The following is a 19868-nucleotide window of genomic DNA, read 5'->3' as shown; positions in this document are numbered from 1 at the left end:
CTTGTTGAGTTTCATGTGGTTGATTTCAGGCCAGTTCCCCAACTCATCAAAGGTCATTTTGAACTGTGACCCTGCCCTCCCAGCTGGGTGCCGCGCAAGCGTACGCTCCACCCCATTAGCCAAGTCACTCCGGAAAATATTTACTAGTGCTGGTCCCAGGACTGACCCCTGCAGGTCAGCGACCCCTTGATAACTTCTCTTTGGTCTTGCAGGTGTGCGCCCATCTGGCACCACATTTCTCTAGGTTGCTTATGAGCCTGTCATAAGAACGGCCAGGCTGGGTCAGACCAAAGGTCCTGTCTGCCCAGATGTCCGAGAGGGAGGGAACACAACAGGCAATCCTCACATGAGCCCTCTCCTGTCACCCATTTCCAGAGGAACAGAGGCTAGGGACACCATTCCTACCCATCCTGGTTAATCTCCAGGAAGCTCTCTAGCTCTTTTTTGAACCCTGTTAAAGTCCTAGTCTTCACAACATCCTCTGGCAAGGAGTTCCACAGGTTGACTAAAGAACTGTGGGACTGTGACAAAAGCCTTGTTAAAAGCAGGCATCTCACATCCCGAGGGGGAGCGGCAGGGGATTGTCCCACATGGGTACAATCAAGGGGTCCGTGCCCTGGCTGTCAGGGATGGAGGGCGAGGGAGGGGCTGGGACGGGTGAGGGTTTGATTTTCAGCTCGGCCTGGCTCCTGGGCCTTGAGCGGACGTTGCTGGTTTTCGCCTTAACATCAAAGGCGTTTCCCCCCAAGCCTCCCAGTTCTCTAGGGGCCTAACTCCCATTGCAGCCAGTGGGAGTTAGGCACTTAGCCACTGAGGATCCGGCCTGGGAATCCTTTCCCTGGGGTGCAGAGGGGGCAAACCCTCGCTCTGGGAGCAGGGAGAGCGGGGCACAAAGCCGGGGCTGAGAGCCAAGCTGTGTGTCGGGCATGGCCGGGCAGGTGGGAACATCCTGAGGAGAGAGGAGGCGGACAGAGAGCGCACGGTGCCCTGGGCCTGCTCTGAGCATCTCTCCCGGCTTGCACCCGGGCTCCGGGCCTCTGTTCTGCACCGGGTCCTCGCTTCCCCAGGCCGGGCCGGACCCTGACACCCTCCCCACCTACCGGCGTCGGGGTCATGAGGCAGCAGCTTCTCGTCAGCCTGAGGGTGACTCCATAGATGTCCACGCTCCGCTCAGCTTTCATCTGGTGCAGCAGGCAGTCCAGGGCGATCAGCGTCCCCATCTGGCCCACGCCGGTGCTGCAAGGGGCAGCCGAGGGGGGAGAGCTATCACCCCGCCCGCCAGGCAGCCCCCGGCACGCGAGGGTCCAGCACGCAGGGGACGGACATGCCTGGCGGGTCATGGAGCCTACGTCCTAGCAGGGCAGGGCAGAGATGCCCCGACGAGAGGGGCATTCACAGAGACCGTGCCCGGACAGGGATAGGCAGCTGGCCTGGCCTCTGAGTGAGCACTGAGGTAACCAGGCACCTGCACAGGCCGGGCCCTCGCGGCTGCTACCTGAGCCTGCGCCCCCATCCAGGCTCCTTGGCTCGGTTCTCTCAGGCCCACACCGGCCCCATGTGACGACTGGCAGCCTCCGAGCCCCAGCCTGGCCCTGGCGGGATCTTTGGCCAACATCTCCCCAGAGACCAGCAGCTGAGAACGGCCAGGAGGTTTGGTCAGTGCCAGGCTGCCCTGCCACCGGCCCAGCTCCACGCTGGCTCTGCCCTGGAGACAGTCACCTCCCCCCCAGCCCCGGCGGACTCCCGAGAAGGGCAGGAGGGAGCCGGGGACCAGACCTGCAGTGCAGGAGCAAAGGGCCGGCTCGCTTCCTGTGTGGCGTGCACCGTCTGACGGCGGCGAGGAACTCCACCAGCGGCTGGGCCTCCGGCTGCTGCTGGATCCCCCACAGAGGGTACAGGAACCGCTGCACCTGCCGCTCCTTGGCTTTCTTCTCCTGGCAGGGCAGAGAGAGCGGTCGTGGCTCTGGAGGAGGGGGGCCATGCGGGCGACGGGATGTGGGCCAGGCCTGGACCCCGGGGGAGCAGGGACAGCCCTGCTTCCTAGCCTCTGGCCTGCGAGGTGCCCTGCCACAGTGGGTCCTGTAGGGCCTCTTGAGCTGGGCTGACAGAGCCAGCAGGGATGGTGGTAGCGGAGAGAGAGAAGGGGGGAGCTGTTCTCCCTAGGTCAGCGGCTCTGCTCCAGCCCTTTCACTGCATCCAGTGGCATCCGTGTGATGAGTTAGCAGTTCTCAGGCAAGGCCCGGGGCCTGTGTCTCCCAGGCCAACCCTACACTGGCTCCGGGGGGCGCCTGAGGTCAGGGCTGAGGTACCTCATCAGGGAGTGGCCAGGTGGGGTGAGCCTGCCCAGACCCCGCCCGTGCCCAGGCTGCGCTTGGTCCATGGACAGTCTTCAGAACTTTGTGGCCTTTGGGATGCCAGTCCTGGGGTCCCTGCCAGCCCTTCGGATGCCCCTCAGCACTCCTGTCCTGCTGCTCCCCCTGCCCCATAACCCATCCCGTTCCACTACCACCCTGCTGTCCTGTCTGCAGCCCCCGGGTCGTTCCAGTCCGGGCTGAGGCTCCAGCATGGGAGGAGCCCCCCTGGGCCTTGAGGGAGCCCCCCTGCCCTCGGGGGCACGTACGTGCTTTAGTTTGAGCTGGATGCACCTCCATCCCGCGACGTGCTTCTCGGCGCCCCGCTGGACGGTCAGCAGCTCCGTGTGGACTGGGCTGCCCTCCAGGGGCCAGCCGGCCTCACTCAGGACCTGCAAGCAGCAGCTGGCGCTGAAAGCTCTGCCGAGCCTGTTTCCCATCAGTCCCCGCCCTGGCTTTGCTCCCTGGTGCTGGGGCCAGAGTGCAGCCGGCCTCAGGGGAACGCTGACCGGAAAAGGGCCACGTGGCCACTGATAGCCCTCGGGTACCTTGGAAACCCCATCCTTAACGGCAGCCACCTTCACCTGTAACCCAGCGCAGCATCCCAGCACAACTACAAGTCCCAGGGTGCATTGCGCTGCTATGAATGAGCAGACCGGCTGCATTGCATGCTGGGGCCTGTAGTCTCTGAGGACTGCACCTCCAGCATGAGGTGAGGCGTGGAGGGCAGCTGTGACCCCGCTGTTTTATGCAAACTCCACAGGTTTTTTGGCCTTCTGGGATGTTGCTTTGGGGAGCCCAGCAGGAGGGCGGCAGCTGAGGCCTTGGATCGGGGCTCCCCCCTCGGGAGCAGAGATCAGCGGGGCTGCCGTCGTCTATAAATCCGGGGGCTCCATCTGGCTGCTCTCACCAGTGGGGGCGCCCACGGGGCAGGCTCACCCAGGGTGCGTCTACACAGCTGCGTTATTTCGGAATAACACTGCGAGCGTCTACACCGCAATTCCGTTATTTCAAAATCACGGGCAGCTTATTCCGACTTCTGTAAACCTCATTCCACGGGGACGATCGCCTCTTCCGAAATAGCTATTTGGGAACAGCAGGGGTGTGGAGACGCCACGGCTGCCATTTCGAACTAGCTCCTCCCCAGGCCAGTCAAAGCAATCACCCCCCAGTGCCTCTCGGGGCTCTAAATCGAGGGAGCACGTCCACATTAGGGGAGCCAGCCTCGGACCAATTTTGAGGCTTCCCTGCAGTGTAGACACGCTATTTTGAAATAAGCTATTTTGGAAAAAAAATTTCCAGAAGAGCTTATTTTGAAATAAGGGTGCTGTGTAGACGTACCCCAAGGGAAAAGTTGGTCAAACCCCATTTTTCCATCAGTAAAGAGTTCTGACAGAAAGTTTCCCACCACTTTCCTTACAGTCTGAGGAGGACGGTGCCCAAGCAGGAGCCCGGGGAGAGGGCCAGGCAGGGGGTGGGGGAGTTTGTGTCCCAGGGGATTGGGGTGGGGAGAGGGTGTCACGTTACTGAATTTGAGGGAAGCAGCCAGATCACTGCTGCACCCATAGGTGGGGGTGTTGGCCCCAAAAATGGTATAAAAGGGGGGCCATGTGAGGTGTTGAATAGAAGCTCACTGTCTGCTAATCCGCCCTTGGGGCACCCCCACTGGTCTGTTAACAAGGAAACCAACCCCCGGAACCCAAATGCGTTCAACTTGGCAGAGCTGCCGCAGAGCCTGCTGGGAGCTGTAGTTCTGTTGCCTTGTGGCCCCTATTGTTGTGCATGGGCCAGGCTCCCTGATCAGACTACATCCCCCATGATGCACTGCCTGCCCCCTTCAACTGGGCATACTGCGGTGCATCCTGGGAGATGTAGTCTGGCCAGGAAGCCTGGCCCATGCGGGAGAACGGTGGCATTTCCAAACTGAAATATTTCAGGGCGTGGCCAAATGTTTTCAATATTCACATTTCTTCCAAAACTTGAGCTTGTCGTGGAAAACCCTCCGGTTTTGACCAGCTGTAGCCACCCCTCATCTAACGGGATCCCCCAGCTACGTGCATGGTACCAGTGCCTTACCTGGCCCTTCTCCTGGCATGGCAGCAAGGTGACTATGGTGTGCACACCATGGTCCCACACCACGCGCCAGAACTCCTCCAGGCTCCCCTTGTCAGGCCCGTGCACGGCCAGATAGTCCCTGGCCGAACTGCAGCCCTGGGGGAAGAAGCAGAGTCTGACTTGCCCACCCCACGTAGGGAGCAGGGGAGAGCGCAGCCTCCTGCCCTAGAGCGGCCTCCGGAGCCGAGCCAGAGGACAGGACAGGAGGGAGGCCCAGCAATACTGGAAGCAAGGGGAGGAGAGGAAGCATGAGACAGCCAGGTAGAGTGCCGGCCTGGGATAGGGACTGAACCGGAGCCAGAGCAAAGGGGCTCAGCCCCATACAGCAATTCCCTTGCCCAGGAGGGAAGTTTGCGTCCCAGGGGATCGGGGTGGGGACAGGACTGGGGGGCAGGTAGGGAGGTGGGGGAGTTTGCGTCCCAGGGGATCGGGGTGGGGGCAGGACTGGGGGGCGGGTAGGGAGGTGGGAGAGTTTGCGTCCCAGGGGATTGGGGTGGGGGCAGGACTGGGGGGCAAGTAGGGAAGTGGGGGGGGTTGCGCCCCAGGGGATCGGGATGGGGGCAGGACTGGGGGGCAAGTAGGGAAGTGGGGGGGTTTGCGCCCCAGGGGATCGGGGTGGGGGCAGGACTGGGGGGCGGGTAGGGAGGTGGGGGAGTTTGCGTCCCAGGGGATCGGGGTGGGGGCAGGACTGGGGGGGTGGGTAGGGAGGTGGGGGAGTTTGAGTCCCAGGGGATCGGGGTGGGGACAGGACTGGGGGGCGGGTAGGGAGGTGGGGGAGTTTGTGTCCCAGGGGATCGGGGTGGGGACAGGACTGGGGGGCGGGTAGGGAGGTGGGGGAATTCGCGTCCCCTGGGTCAGCATGAGGCAACTCACCGGGAGGAGCCAGGCATGGCTGAGGTCTGAGAAGGAGCCTTGTTCCAGGGGTGAAAACTTCACTCTGGAGCGATCGTCTGCAAAACAGGCCAAGTGTGAGGGGCTGGGGGCCGGTCCCGCCTGCCTCCGTTCCACACGCCCGGCCCACGCCAGGGGACCGGCCTTCTGCTGGGATTCCCGCTCCAGGACAACCTCCCCGCCAGCTGCTCAGGGCCTGTCGCTCCTCCCCTGGCTCTCAGCCTGGGTGCGTGCCGTCGGCCTGCACTAACCTCCCTCTAGTCCCATGCCCAGCGGCCAGGCCTTGCCGTGAGGACTCCACCCGAGGGCTGGGGGGAGGGGACAGGCCTGGAGACGCCGGACAAGTTCCCCCACTGCCCTGACCCGGAGCCCACCAGCCCAGGCCTGGCGCTGCCCCCAGCCTCCCCGCCCAGCCGGTGCCGGCTCTGGAGATGGAGCGGTGTCGGCGGCGCTTACATGGGAGGATGCTGGAGCCCGGGCGGCTCTCCTGGGTGCTCGCGGGTGATGCTTCAGAGCTGGCTTTGTCCTTGGCAACCTCCAGGAGGATCTGCCCCAGGGAGCCAGAGAGAGGGAGTCAGGAGTGGGAGAGATCAAGGCCACTCCCGGCTCTGCCCGGCCACGGACGGGGGTGGCGGGAGCACACAGGGACGGCAGCAGGGGCTGACCCCAGCCCATAAGGCAGAGCTCCCAGGGCGAGCTTTCATCTGCACCCCAGCCCAGGGAGCTAGCTCCTGCCTCAGTGTCCCCACTGGACCTGCAGGCCAAGCTATGCAGCATGTGCCCGCTGGGATGGTTGGAGCCTTGGTGTAGCAGCTGTGGGGGAGGCCCATGAAGACACAGGGCCTCTGTCTGCCCTGGGCTGAGGACGCACACAACTGCCCCCCCGTGTCGCTGTGTGCACCTGTCCCTGGGGTGACCTAGCCGGCGTCTGCGCAGCAGGGAATTGGGAGGGGGGCAGTGCTGGCCAGCCTCCGGCTGGGGCATGTCCCAGGCTGGGCCGCGACGCCACGGCCATGGGACAACCGCCAGCTCCTCCCGTCAGACCCGGGGGCGCCTGTGTGCCCTGGTCTGGCCACTAACGCTCCCTCCACGCCCTGAACGCGGGCCGCCGGTGCGTGCTGTCCACAGGGCACAGCCTACCTCGTACTCCCGCAGGAAGCCCGCGTTGGCCTTGGCCGATTTCTGGGCGTAGTGCTGCATGAAGCTTTTGAGAGGGATGGGGCAGGACCTGGGGAAACAAAGGGGGGGGGGGAATAAACGCCTTTGCACCCACCTCCTCCCCAGCCTGCCCCTGCTGGTTCCATGGCAGTGGGCAGCCACCGGCCGGCTGGTTCCATGGCTGGAGAGGGCATCCCAAAGCCGCTGGCCAGTAGGGCCCCTCTCTGCATGGGGCGGGACCCAGCAGCGGAGCCTCCTGCCTGAGGGTGAGCCCGGCTGTGGCTGCCCAGGAAGCACTGGGCCCCGGCGGTATCAGAGCCCAGTGGTGCCAGGGAGCCAGGCTTGGAAAAAGGTCTGAAGCCAGGGTCTGCCCTGTCTCGGTGCCCACCGCAGGCCAGCTTGCTGGGATTTCAGGCCCAGCCCGGGCCTGGCTCCGGATCGGAGTCTGAGGCGCTAAGCCCGGGTGCCCACACGTTCGGGGTGTGCGGGGCCTTACGTCTCCGGCCCAGCCAGGCCCAGGAGCAGCTCCTCCGTGATCTTCTCCAGAAGGCAGCTGTGCAGGAAAACGTACTGGCCCTGCAAGGCAAGGGCCCGCGGTCAGTGCAGAGCGAGCCCGCCCGGACCCAGAACCACCCGGGCCTGCCGAGCTGGTCTGGGACAGGAGGTTACCCACGCCCCCCGGTGACTACCCAGCCCCCACCCCAGCTCCTCCTGGCCCTGGGTGCTGCTGGGGGGCTCCGCCCGCACTGCCCATCCACACTGAATTCTGGGAAGAGCCGAGTGTGGCGGCTGGGAATGGCCAGGCTCCGGGCGGCTGGGGGGCGGCACATGGAGCCCTGTTCGGGACACAGCTCAGTGCCGCGGGGGCAGGGCCGCGACGGCTCCGTCCTGCAGCTGGTGGGGACGCGAGGAGCCGGCAGCTGTGCCGAGGGGGGCGGAGCGGAGCGCCGGGCTCCCTCCCCGCCCTGGTTTGGCTGCTGGGGCGGCAGGGCGAGGGCCTCACCAGGGTCTGAATCATCTGGTAGCGGCTCCGGCGCATGGTGTAGATGGTGTTGAACACGTCCACTGCCTTCTCCTGCTTCAGCTGCTGCAGCAGCCGGTCCAGGGCGATGAAGGTGCCACTGCGGCCCACCCCCGCACTGCAACGGCACAGACGGCAAGGGGTGGACGTGGGCGGAGCTTCCTCCCACCCTCTGCCCCCCACCCCGCCGGGGGAGAAACGGCCATCAGCCTGCAGCGGGGGCTCACATCGCGGGGGAGCTGTGGGGTCCTGGGGCCAAGGAGCTGTCGGGGGGGGGCTGCATCTCCCAGGCTCTCATCACCCCGCTCCCCCTACAAGGAGGGGCCCGATCTCCCAAGTTGTCTCAGGGGAAGACCCTCCCCCCACCTGGTGGAGCCAACGTGGGCCGGGCCTCACCTGCAGTGCACCAGCGTTGGCCCAGAGCCCTTGGCCGCCTGCACGTGCTCCCGCGCCAGCTCCAGGAAGGCCATGAGGGAAGCCGTGGACTCGGGAATGCCGTGGTCTGGCCAGGCTGTGTAGTGCAGGTGGCTCACAAGCCTCTCTTCCCGGAGCGTCTCCTGCCACACGGGGGACGCGGGGTCAGGGCCAGCCTGGGCAGGGCCGTTTCTGGGAGCCGGGCTTCATCTGCTGCCGCCCTGAGCTCCCTCCCGGGCTGGCCTCAGTTTCTTGGAGGGACTGACGTTGGGGCTGCGTCTCTGGGCACGTGAGACCCACAGCAGGCCTGGACCCTGCTCGGCTCACCTGGATCCCCAGCTACGTCCCGGCCAGCCCTGGCCAGTGGCTAAGCCAGCACTGAGCACTGGGTGAACCTGGCTGCTGCACGGGCCAGACGCTGACGTCTGAGTGGCCAGAGCCAGGCCCCGGCTGTTCAGGGCTGTCTCCTGTGCCAGCTCCCTGGCATGCGACTGTTGAGCAGGACGCGCTGGGCGGTGACTGTTGGACAGGATGTGCCAGGTGGCTATGCCAACAGGCTGTCCTGCAGCAGGGCCAGGTCTGGGGAAGCCTGGTGGGAGGTGGCAGAGCTGGCTCACTGGTTAGCACAGGGCTGCCTTCGGGCAAGCAAGCCGCCTGGAGCGATGCCTTGCCCCATGATAGGAAGGGGGGGGCAGCCAGGGGTGATGGAGAATGGGAGGGGGCAAAACGCAGATGAGCCCGGGTTATTGAAAAGGCGAGTCCAGGTGTGGATGGCCCTGTTGGAACCGGGCAGGCCAGGGGTGAAAGGGCAGGTACCCGGGACACCCCCAGGTCAGTGACACCCCCCAGCCATGGCCGGGCCCTGCTTGGCTGCCCACTCACGTGCCAGAGCTTGAATGCACGCAAGGTCCACTCGTCGGCGCTGCTCTGGGAGAGCAGGTCAACGCGGAGGTTCCCATAGGTGACCGGCGATGACTCTGAAGGCCAGTAGTGATCACACAGCACCTGGAGGGAGGCAGGGTGTGGGGACGAGGCCACCAGCACAAGGAGAGAGACCCGACCTGTGCACAGTGGCAGCCTGGGCTAATAGCCACAGCACCGCTGGAATCCTGCTTCCCGCTGCGTATCTTTGGGCAGCCTGCTCTCCCGCCCCGTGCCTCAGTTTCCCCTTTGGCGGGATGGGGCTAGAGCCAGCGTCCTCCATCCCGTGGGGCTGCGGGGATTCATTAGTTCCCAGCTAAATTACTGTCTGCACCCGACACTCCCAAAAACCTTGGTGGGACAGGCGCTGCCCAGAGCCAACACTGCGCTGCCATGCTCCTGGGCCCAGCTCTGCCAGCGCCGCTCATAGCTGCCCATCCCTGCCTCTGGCCACTCCCAGCACCAGCAGCCAGCCCTACCCGTCCATTCTCCATGCCCACGGTCAGCATGATGACGGTGCAGACGCCCTGCTCCCAGACCAGCCTCCAGAAATCCTCAATGGTTTTCTTCAGCGGCCCCTGCGTGACGATGAACTCCCGCGGGGAGGAGTAGCCCTGGGCAGAGAGCAGACAGCCGGGTCAGCCTGGCCCGGGCTGGGGGTAGATGAACCTACCGAGCTGCGCCGGCACCAGGGTGGGTACGCTCCCTGGGAGGCAGCTGGGGCCAAATGGTGCCCTGAAGGAGGTTACGCCCTGGCCCCCTCTGGCCCTCCAGCATGACCCTACAGGGAGAAGCGTCTCACCCGGGCACACAGGGTCCTGGCACGGCCTCGGAAGCAGCTGCCCCCAGCCACCGCCAGAGGGCGGAGACAACGGATAGACCCTGGCTCTGATCCAGCCCGGCCTTTGCTCGGCTCCCTGCCTGAGACACACTCGTGCACCATGTGTGAACGTGCACACACGCGGGAACGACGCCCAGGCATGCTTGTGGCTGGCCCAGCATCAGTCAAGCGCAGCTGCCCAGCGCAGAGAAGAGGAGAGACAGTGAGATCAGGCTGAGAGAGACGGTCCCGTTGGCAGAGCAGCAGCTGTGTACATGCCCATGCACACACACACACACACACACACGCTCATGGACACACGCACGCAGGCACACACACACTCAGACTCCTTCAGCCTATCACAGAGCCCACGGCACTGCCAGCCAGCTGCTGTGCTCCCTCCTCTACACCTTCCAGTGCCCTCTGCCAGCCAGCCCTAGATGTTATTGGGACCAAGAGCCACTGGTGCCCATGTGCTGCTGTCATTGCTGTGACCCTGGCATGTGCCCGCTATGCCTCCCGTCCCCGGCACGGCCCCTGTGTGTGCCCACTACACCCCCATCCCCGGTGTGACCCTGGCGTGTGCCCACTACGCCTCCTGTCCCTGTGTGACCCTGGCGTGTGGCTGCCATGCTCCTGTCCCCAGCGTGACCCCTGTGTGTGCCCACTACGCCCCCATCCCCGGTGTGACCCTCGCGTGTGCACGCTACGCCTCCTGTCCCTGTGTGACCCTGGCGTGTGGCTGCCATGCCCCTGTCCCCGGCGTGGCCCCTGTGTGTGCCCGCTACGCCCCCATCCCCGGTGTGACCCTGGCGTGTGCCCACTACGCCCCCATCCCTGGTGTGACCCTGACGTGTGCCCCCTATTCCCCTGTCCCCGGCGTGGTCCTGGCGTGTGCCTGCCATGCCCCCCATCCCCGGTGTGACCCTGGCGTGTGCCCACTACGCCCCTGTCCCCGGCGCGGCCCCTGCGCGTGCCCCCATGCCCTGTCCCCGGAGGCTGCGGTGGGCGAGGCGAGCGGCACTCACCGGGATGAAGTTGGCGTTGATGTAGTCGGAGTGGGGCTCCTCCCCCAGCTGGCTCAGCCTGACTCTCGAGTGATCGTCTGCAAGAAACCAAACCCCAATCACGCCCGCGCTGCCCTTGCCAAGCCACAGCCCGGTTCCCCAGGGCGCCCGGCTCCAGGGCCGCATGCCCTGCTGCCCACGTGGGCCCCCCCCTTTGCCAGCGGGGCACGAGGCACAGGGAGGCTGGGGCCATGTGGCAGGCAGGAGCCAACCCCAGGCCTACACTCCATGCCCTGCCCAGGAGGGTCTGCTAGGCCGTAGGCTGGGTTGGACCCTTCCCACCAAGGTCCCTTGGCCTGTCCTCATCTGTATTTCGGGGAAGACGACAGACCACACCAGCAAGGGGGAGGGCCGGCCCCGGCCTCTTCCTGCCCATCATGCTCCATGCAGCACCCGTGGGCGTCTGCTCCCCGCCTGGTGCTGCTGAGATGATGGGGAACGGACACCCCCCCCCCCTCAGTGTTCAAGCAGCTGATCACGCCTAGGGGAGGGAGAGGGAGTTCCCGGGACCCTGGGCCTGAACGCAGGCTGCCCCAGGGGATGCTGTGTCCCACCGGCTCACGGGGCGGGGGGGGGCTCAGAAGCAGCAGCCTCTATGTTGCTAGCGTCCGTGTCAGGCGCACGGGCCAGCCAAGCAAGGGACGAGCCGCCTCCTGCCGCACGGCTGAAACGTAAATTACGTCTCGTCTCATCCGCAGCAGGCCCCCGTCAGCTGTCTACGCTGAACGCAGGCGAAGGGTCGGAAGGGTTTCAGAAAGCAGCCAACAGGTGGAGAAATCCACGGGGGAAGGGAGACTGTTCTGGGATACACTGCGGAGCTTCGCCCGGCTCTGGGGGGCGGCAAAGATGACACCCCACATCCCGCCCTGGGACATCCACAGGCCGTGCGCCTATGCTCATGGAAATGGGCTCGCAACCTGGAGAGGCTGCAAAAGGCTTTGGGGGAGTTACAGCAAGGGGGGTCCAGGTTGGCGATTAGGAAAAACTATTTCCCTAGGCGGGTGGGGAAGCGCTGGGCTGGGTTCCCTAGGGAGGCGGTGGAATCTGCATCCATAGGGGTGTGTCTAGACAACAGGGATTTTTCAGGAAAAGTAGCCTTTTTTCGGAAAAAAAACGTCACCTGCATCTAGACAGCAGCCGCGTTCTTTCAAAAGTAAATCGAAAGAACGTGGCGATTTTTTCGATCGTGGCCAACCTCCTTTTACGAGGAATAAGGCCCCTTTTCGAAAGCGCTCTTTGAAAAAAGCACAGTTGGCATGCCATAGCGCCGTTTCCGAAAGAGACTCTTTCGGAAAAGCTGCTCGCTTGTTCAAAAAAGCTGCTTGGAGTCTAGACGCCCTCTTTCGAAAGAGGCTGGCAGTCTAGACGGAGTCTAGAGGATTTTCAGTCCCAACCCACCCTGGTTGGGTTGATGGAGTTGGGGTTGGTCCTGCTTTGGGCAGGGGGCTGGACTCGATTTCCTGAGGTCTCTGCCAGCCCTGGGACTCTATGTGCGACACTTCATCAGATGGGATGAATCCAGGACTGCTGATCTCTCTCTCTCTCTCTCTCTCTGTCCCTTTAAATCTCCGCTGGAAAGGTGTCTGATTCTCAGCACCCACATCTCCAGCAGGCCAAAGGGGCTCGGCACGTCTGAAAACCCAGGCCTGGGCCAGGAGGGGGAGGGGGTCTCAAACTGTCACCCACTCTGAGAACCCCTGTCTGTTAGCCAGGCCGTTTCACCAGCACTTCTCACCGCCATTAGCCTCAAGTTACGGAGGGGGAAACTGAGGCACGGGAGACACTGGGACCCTGCTCTATCCAATAGGCCAGACTGCCTCCCACACAGGCCACCCTGGAAATGTCTCCTGAAGCTTTTGGTGCCTTGGCCCCTGAGTTTGGCTAGTGTCCCCTATGATCCTGGGATGTGAGATGCCAGGGAAGGCCAGAGCACGCCCTGCCAGACTCACCTGCTGGGGGGGAGGAGCAGGGAAGGCCAAGAGGAGAGGGAGGGAGACGGGGGGGGCTAGGCCCCTCAACTCACAGGGCAGCACATGGGGGTATCGGTTCTTGGAAACGTTGGCTGGAAGTTCCGCTTCCACCTTAGATTGCTCCTTGCCTACTTCCTTCAGCTCCTGCAGGGCACAAGGGGGACTCAGGGCTGCCTCTCTGGGGCAGATGGGCCATGGGGGAGAGGGCCAGCCGGGAGCCCCTCCTCCCCCCCGCAAGAGCATCCCCAGCCCCAGAGGGTCTCCATGGCGTTCGGGGAGGCAGAGACCACGTGGCCCCCAGATTCGTTTTCACAGCAACGTCCATCAGGAGCAGCCTGACACCGCCCCAGGGTGCTGCCAGGGAGGGGCAGAGGAGAGAGGCCCTCAGGAGGGTTCAACAGCCCCCCCCCCCCGCCTCTCCAGAGGGCAGCCGTGGTCAGGCCGTCCCGTGAAAGTGCCCCCGCACCAGGCTCGGGGTGGCGCCGGGAACAGCGGCAGTGCAGGGCGCTATACCCCCCGTTCCTCAGCAGCCTTCTCCGGTTGCCAGCCTGCGCCCCCGATGGCCCTCCTGCCGCGCACCCTCCCCACCCCATTCCCCCGCAATTGGGCCCCCGGAAGGCCCGGCCCCAGGGGCTCACCTCAAACTCCTGGAAGAAGCCCTGGTTGGCGTTCGCCGCCCTCGCCTCGTAGTGCTGCTTGAAGCTGTGCATGGCGATGGGCCGGTGGACATTCCTGCAGGAGAGACAGGCGGGCCCTTGGCGACGGGAGACAAGCGGCGCCGGGGCCGTGACCACGCAGCCCCGAGGAGGGGTCAGTTCAAGGCCTCCTGGGGCCTGGGGCACGTCAGCCCAGAGGGTCCTTTCTGGCCTTGGAATGGGAGCGCCCCAAACCTAAGGACACCTCGGTCCCTGGGCCGCCTGGGAGACCGTGTCGGCCGCAGACCTGGGAGGCCGTCGGCACTCACAGCCAAGGGGGGTCTCTTTCCGCTCGGGTAGCAGCACGGCGTGGTCCCAGCCACAGGGGGGCCTGGCCTACGCCCTGGGGTGCACGGCTTTGCCAGAGGAGGCCGGGGCCTGGCGTCGCAGCTGCCAGCGACTTAGAGGACGAAAAGGGAGCAGGCGAGGGCGCCCCAAAGGGCAGGATGGGCAGGTGCCCGGGTCCCGGAGCAGCCCTCCGGAAAGCGAGCCTGGTGCGCTGTGGGTAGGCAGGGAGACAGCCCGTGCCCCAGGCACCCCCCGGCCCTGCGGGCAGCCTTGCTCACCGAAAGCTGTACGTGGCCATTTCTTGCGGGAGGTTGCTCTTCTTGGCTCTGAAAGCAAAGCAGAGGGGGTGTCACTCGTCCCACTGCCCCGCGGCTGGGCTCCTCCGACCATGCCCCCCCCCCCGCCCCGGGACTCCCTGGGCTCCCTGCCCCCTCACCTGCGCGTGCGGACCCGCTTCCAGCAGACCCATCCGAAAAGGGCGGCGAACGTCAGGAGGAAGCCCGCGCCAATCCCAGCCGCGACGGGCACCACAACAGGACTGGGGTCTGCGCCAGCGCCAGCCGCTGAGGACAAAGACCGGGGCAATATACCAGGCCTTCCAACGCCTCCCCGCGGGCGCGGCCAACGGGCCCAGGCCTGCCCAGTGCAAGTCACAGCCAGGATCGCCAGAGATCGGGCTCGCAGGGGAAGGAGGGCCTAGTGGTTAGGGCTCTGCCCCAAAACTGGGCAGACCTGGGTTCGAGTCCTGGATTCTTAAATGTAATCTACGCTTCGGAGACTCCTTTCGGAGCTTTTCCGCCAGCCCTTAGTGGCAGTTAAAGACCCCCCCTTGCAGACAGGGCTGCGGGCGTAGCTAGCACAGCCCCCGCTGCCCGCAGACAGACTCTGCCTTACCCGAAAATCTCGTGAAGGACACGGAAGGCTCCACCCGGTCGTACTTGGTGAAAGCAGCAATGCTGAACCTAGGGCAGAGCCAAGTGCAGCCGTCAGCCCCAGGCTCGGTCCGGCTCTGCCCTGGGTTTCCAGCCCCGTGCAGACCGAACGCGGCGCAGGGGAAAGGGAAGCCAGCAAGGAGACGGAGCACCCGGGGCAGCCGGCTCCGAGCAAGAGCTCACCTTGCCCCACTGAGCCAAGCTGTTCGGGGCACGAGGGCCAGCAGGCCGTCTCGCTCCCTGTCCCACTCCAGCCTGCCTTGCCTGCCAGAGCAGGGTCCCCTCCCGCGCCCACCTGTACTCTGCGTTCGCCTTCAGCTTCCCGTTGCAGATCTTCCGGGACTGGCCACACTCCTGCGTTCCCACAGGCACCGCCCAGGGCTGGGCAGCCCGTCTCTCACCCGGCTGGAAAGGGCTGGCGAGCAGCACCGCCACGTAGGAGTCCTTCTGCCCGTAGTAGTGATCGAACCAGGTGCTGGAGACCATCTCCCGGGTGGGCCTCACCACTGGCGGCAGAGACACAGGCGTGTGAGCGGCAGGGCCCCGGCCCGGCGGGGACCTGTGCGCAGCAGGCAGGAGGCGGGCACTCACGCGACGCGTTGGTGGTGGCGACAACGGCGTAGTATTCGATCCGCCCGTTTTCCTCGCCGAACGCATCTGGGGAGATGAGCACTGTGGAGCCAGCCTCGACCTGCGGGACGTCTGTGTGCACCGGCGGAGGCAGAACTGCAGTGGAAGCCCAGCAAGCCCGGGGGGGTTAGGGACGGGGCATGGCTCAGTCTGTGTTACCGTCCCAGCGCTGCAGCTTCACTAGCAACCCGTCCCAAGCCCTGGTCCCTCTCCACACCCAGGGCAGTGTTCTTGGCGGCCACCCAGGAGAGAGTCCAATGCTGCTCAACTGATTAGCACGGTGCCCACAGCCTACCCTGTGTGTTCTATGGGTGGTGCACATCTGCACATACCTCGGTGCATGGAACAAAATTTATTCTGCACACGGATTGAAAAAATTCCAGGGAACCTGGCAGCTCTTCCTGGGGGCCATGAGAGACCTACCCTCCGCTGTTGTGTTGCAGACCAGCATCACGGCCCGGCCCCTCAGCCCGTTCTTGCCCACGGCACTCAGGCTGATGCGGTACGAAGAGTCGGGCTCCAGGCCCCGCAGGGTGGCCTCGCTCCTGGGACGGATGACATGAACCTCAGCCTCGGGGCGGGCCCCGGCCAGCCTCTCCACCGCCAGCTCGCAGGCCTCCACGTCTCCAGCGGGGACGACCCAGCTCAGGGAAAAGCCCTTCGAGTCAGGCTGGCACCGCACGTCTTCCAGGGGGGCAGGCGCTGAGAAAGGAGACACCCTGCGCTAGGCAGACCCCTCAGGGCGGAGGGCACGTCCCGCCCTGAACCAGGCCACTTTGCCCCCAAGCAAAGGCACAAAGCTGGATGCTCGGGCCTTAGGGGTCTGGGCTTGGTGGAGCCGCTGGGCCAGCGGCTGGGGAGGGGTAGGGGCCACGCACGGGATGGTGGCAACAGGGAGGGGCCCCATGCAAGAGGCCGGGGCTATTGTGGCCGTGCTCAGGGCTGCATGAGACACGTCCCACGAGGACCCGGCCAAGGGAGACTCTCACAAGAGGCCAGGCCACCCTCTGGCTCAGGGGGTGTCTCCCCAAAGTCACTACCCCCCCTTGCTGCCCCACGCAGGCCCATACCCACCTATCGGCACCACCAGGACACCCGTGCTGCTCCAGTAAGGCCCAGCCACGCAGCTGAGGGAAACCGAGTAATTTCTGCCCGGCACCAGCCCCTGGAACACGTGCTGGACTTGTCCCCCGGCCAGGGTGTGGCTCTGGGGGAGTGTGTTGTTCCTGGGATCCTGCAGCCACAACTGGCACTGATCCTGCTGGCTGGCGGCTTGCCTCCAGGACACGGCCAGCACCCGGCCGCTCTCGCCAGGCACCGCGGAGAGATGGGCCGGCACCAGCGGGGCTGCATTGGGAAAACAAGCCGAGAGCGAGTGGCTTTGAGTCTGCCAGGCAGCGGAGGGGAGGCAGCCGTGACAGTCTTCACCGACGGCGGCTCGTTTATTTCCACGCTGCACGTTACGGCCGCTGCCCGCCCAGGGATGGTTTCGGGCTCGTCGCTTTCATTCGTCTCCTCGCTCCGAGCAGAATTTCGGATTTTACCGACGGGATTTTCCGCCCACGAGGACGCGTCAGCTGATCGCCACTGAGAACCCCTGCTCAGGTCCCCCTCCCGAGCCAGGGCAAAGGCAAGGAGGAGACGCTACCCGCCCGCCCCCTACCGCAGGGAAACGCCAAGGAAGCTGAAATGCTTTAAGCAGGTGATGCCGGGAGTGAAGGCGAGGGAAGGCGCAGCCTTCCCAAGATTGCCAGCACGCCCCGATCCCCTGGGAGGGGTGGGGCCGCGGCGCGGCAGCCCTGCTCCATGGCCGCTGAGCGGGGCTGGAGCACAGCCCCAACCGTCCAGACGGCTACGAAAAATCAGGCTGGCAGTGGGTGGGGCTTGGCTCTGGGGCGGGGCCTCAGGCAGAAGGGGCGGGGCTGGGAGCAGGTTCCCAAGTGGGGGTCTGTGGAATCCCCATCCCTGGAAGACCGGATTGGACACATGCCTGCGAGGGACAGCCTGGGGATACTTGGCCCTGCCTCAGCGCCGGGGGCAGAACCGGAAGGGCCCTTCCAGCCCGACATTTCTGCCCGTCTAGGGCTGGAAGCCCAAGGCCCCTCTACGCCGCAGTGGGGGGGCGTAATCCCCAGCCCGGGGGATGTACACCACTTGCAGGAGCTGCCACGGCCGTGCTGCTGTTTTTGGCTCCCTCGGGCCGAGCGCACAGACATCTGCCTGAGCTGGGAATGAGCCCTCCCGCCGCAGCGCAGCCCTGGGGCCGGGCGCGCCTCCCCCACTTAGGAGCGTCTGGGCCGGGGAGCCCCATGCTCGGCTGCTCCCAAGAGCCTGGCCTGGCCGTAGACCACAGGGCCCGGGGAAGGCACGGAAAGCCACAGGGGAAGACCACAGGGCCCGGGGAAGGCACGGAAAGCCACAGGGGAAGACCACAGGGCCCAGGGAAGGAACGGAAAGCCACGCCATCCTGAGGGGACCAAGATGTGAGGCCCCTCGACGGAAAGCCTGGCGCAAAGGCGGTGTTAGCCCCGGCAGCTCCCGTCCCTTTCGGTGGCCCGCGAGGGTTTCAGCGCGAGGGGGCCGTGCGGGCGGGGGAGGAGCAGAGGCTGCGGGGAAGGGACGCTCTGGGAGGAAAAGCTGGGAACCCACAATCCCAGGAATCCCAGGCCTCCGGGCTGGACCTGGCCGGGATTTGGGGTTCCTCAGGAACCACCGGCTGCCCCTCAGCTTCCTAAACCGCAGCCCAAACCCACCTCCTCCCGGGGCCTGCAGCAGCACTCGCTGCTTCCCCCGGCGGCGCCCCATGGCAAGCGCCGAGCACGCACGGCCCCCCGGCCCTCGCCCTGCCGCCCCACTCACCCGTCCAGTCGCTGACGTTCCCGGCGGACGACCGGCAGGGCCCAGCGGTGGAGGCCACCTCCAGCAGATACTTCTGTCCTGGCGCCAGGCCCGAGAAGGTGAAGTTGTGGACGTCCTCCCCCACGGACGCGCTGGCTGCCACGGCGCCCGCTCGCGCGTGGTACAGGGTCAGCGTGTAGCCGTCTCGCCCCCCGGCCGCCACTCCCCAGGACGCGGTCAGCCGGTCGGGGCGGCGCTGGCTAGTCAGATCCACGGTAGGCGGCGCCAAGGGACCTGGGAATACCAGGAGAGACAATGGGAGCGGTGCGCACCCGCAGGGGCCTGTCCTCGTTAGCTAACGAGGGGCGTTAGCTGCCGCCTCTGCTGCTGCCCCGCCCGGAGGGTCCCCATTTCCTTTCCCCCACCAGCCCACGGGCTTTTGATTTGGAGACCGGGGACTGGGGTCCACGCTGCGACCCCTGTGGAGCCATGATGCAGCCACATCCCCTGGGAGCCCAGCCCCGGCAGCCCTGACCCGTCCCGGGGGTCTGCAGCTGTTCACAGCTGCCCCTGCACGGCGCCAGGCTGCACCCTGCGGCACTGCCCTGTGTCGGCAGCAGGGGGCGCTGCACCACCCCATGTGCCCTAGAAAGGATCGGGAACCCTGGCGCCCCCCGTTTGTAGCAGGGCGTGCTCTCCTCCTGCCCCGCGCTCCCCCTGCACGCTCCCCACGGGCTCCAGGCAGCGCGGGGAGCAGAAGCAGCTGGCGGGCGGGGGGGGGGGGGCGACTGGGTCAGCTCTGGGCGCCAGAGACGGCACCGCCTGGCGGAGGCGGCACGGGACCCAGCAGGAGGGCAGGGCCGAGGGGAGCTGATTGGCTCCGTCTGCACATGTGGCTCGGTGAACGGTCTGGGACCGTTTTTAGAGGATTGTGGGTAAAATGTTCCTAAATGCCTAGGGGACTTAGGAGCTTAAGGCCCAGGCACGCTTCTTGGGCCCCGCAGTCACATCTCCTGGCCTCCTCTGAGCACAATGGAAACGGCCACGGTTCTGTGAGCGGGGGCCCGGCCCTTCCCCACGGGGGCCACTCACTGACGGGCCTCAAGGAACCCCCGTTAGATTGCCTCCGTTTGCACGCACAAAGGCGCTGCCCTGTGCCCCCATCGGCTGCCTCCTGGTGCCTGGCGAGGCAGAGATGGGGAGAGCCCAGCGCGGTGCCCAGACCCTGGCTGTGCCGGCAGAACGGGGCGGGAGGGGGGAGACGTTTGCTTGCTCCTGCCCTTTCCCCAGGGAGAAGCCGAGCCGGTCGCCGGGGGGGCTCAGACCCGCGGGGCTCCCAGGGCTCTGCCGACTGGCCCAGCACGCGGACCCCGCGACTCACACGTCCAGTCGCTGACGTTCCCCGCGGCCGCCTCGTAGGGCCCCGCCAGGGAGGCCACCTGCAGCAGGTACCGGCTTCCCGGGGCCAGGTCCGCAAAGGTGAAATTGTGGGCGTCTTTCCCCAGAGAGGCCCTCGCCGCCACAGCGCCCGATCCGGCGTGGCACAGCGTCAGCGTGTAGCCATCCCGGCCCCCCGCCGCGGCTCCCCAGGATGCACTCAGCCGGTCGGGGCGCCCCTCATTCCTCAGGGACACGTTCAGGGGTGGCAGGGGGTCTGGGGAAAGACCAGATCGCACTTCACAAAGGGGGCCGAGCGGATAGGATGCTCAGCCTGGCAGACACTGCTCAGGGTGGTGTGTGCTGCGGGGGGAAGGGGG

The 19868-nt window shown here is 65.6% G+C and overlaps 1 protein-coding gene across 3 annotated transcripts in view; it reads right to left on the bottom strand.

Moving 5' to 3' along the window:
- LOC106731476 (receptor-type tyrosine-protein phosphatase V-like) overlaps window positions 1–19868 on the bottom strand; it is a 60098-nt gene that overhangs the window by 3086 nt on the left and 37144 nt on the right. For all 3 annotated transcript variants that reach the window (XM_075910180.1, XM_075910179.1, XM_075910181.1), the window contains 24 exons: window positions 19493–19765; window positions 18133–18405; window positions 16348–16620; window positions 15697–15975; window positions 15235–15369; window positions 14939–15149; window positions 14606–14673; window positions 14148–14274; window positions 13990–14037; window positions 13367–13460; window positions 12782–12872; window positions 10720–10796; window positions 9351–9485; window positions 8833–8955; window positions 7933–8093; window positions 7519–7654; window positions 7012–7091; window positions 6498–6585; window positions 5814–5904; window positions 5340–5416; window positions 4428–4562; window positions 2621–2743; window positions 1777–1934; window positions 1101–1236 (listed from right to left, as the gene is read on the bottom strand). In XM_075910180.1, coding sequence (XP_075766295.1) covers window positions 1101–1236; window positions 1777–1934; window positions 2621–2743; window positions 4428–4562; window positions 5340–5416; window positions 5814–5904; window positions 6498–6585; window positions 7012–7091; window positions 7519–7654; window positions 7933–8093; window positions 8833–8955; window positions 9351–9485; window positions 10720–10796; window positions 12782–12872; window positions 13367–13460; window positions 13990–14037; window positions 14148–14274; window positions 14606–14673; window positions 14939–15149; window positions 15235–15369; window positions 15697–15975; window positions 16348–16620; window positions 18133–18405; window positions 19493–19765 — 3392 coding nt within the window. The remainder of the gene's footprint in view (window positions 1–1100; window positions 1237–1776; window positions 1935–2620; window positions 2744–4427; window positions 4563–5339; window positions 5417–5813; window positions 5905–6497; window positions 6586–7011; window positions 7092–7518; window positions 7655–7932; window positions 8094–8832; window positions 8956–9350; window positions 9486–10719; window positions 10797–12781; window positions 12873–13366; window positions 13461–13989; window positions 14038–14147; window positions 14275–14605; window positions 14674–14938; window positions 15150–15234; window positions 15370–15696; window positions 15976–16347; window positions 16621–18132; window positions 18406–19492; window positions 19766–19868) is intronic.

Source organism: Pelodiscus sinensis, chromosome 27 (assembly GCF_049634645.1).
Source record: "Pelodiscus sinensis isolate JC-2024 chromosome 27, ASM4963464v1, whole genome shotgun sequence".
NCBI classification, from domain to species: Eukaryota; Metazoa; Chordata; order Testudines; family Trionychidae; genus Pelodiscus; species Pelodiscus sinensis.
The sequence above is the reverse complement of the archived record's forward strand: the minus strand, read 5'-3'. Positions and strand labels throughout refer to the sequence as shown.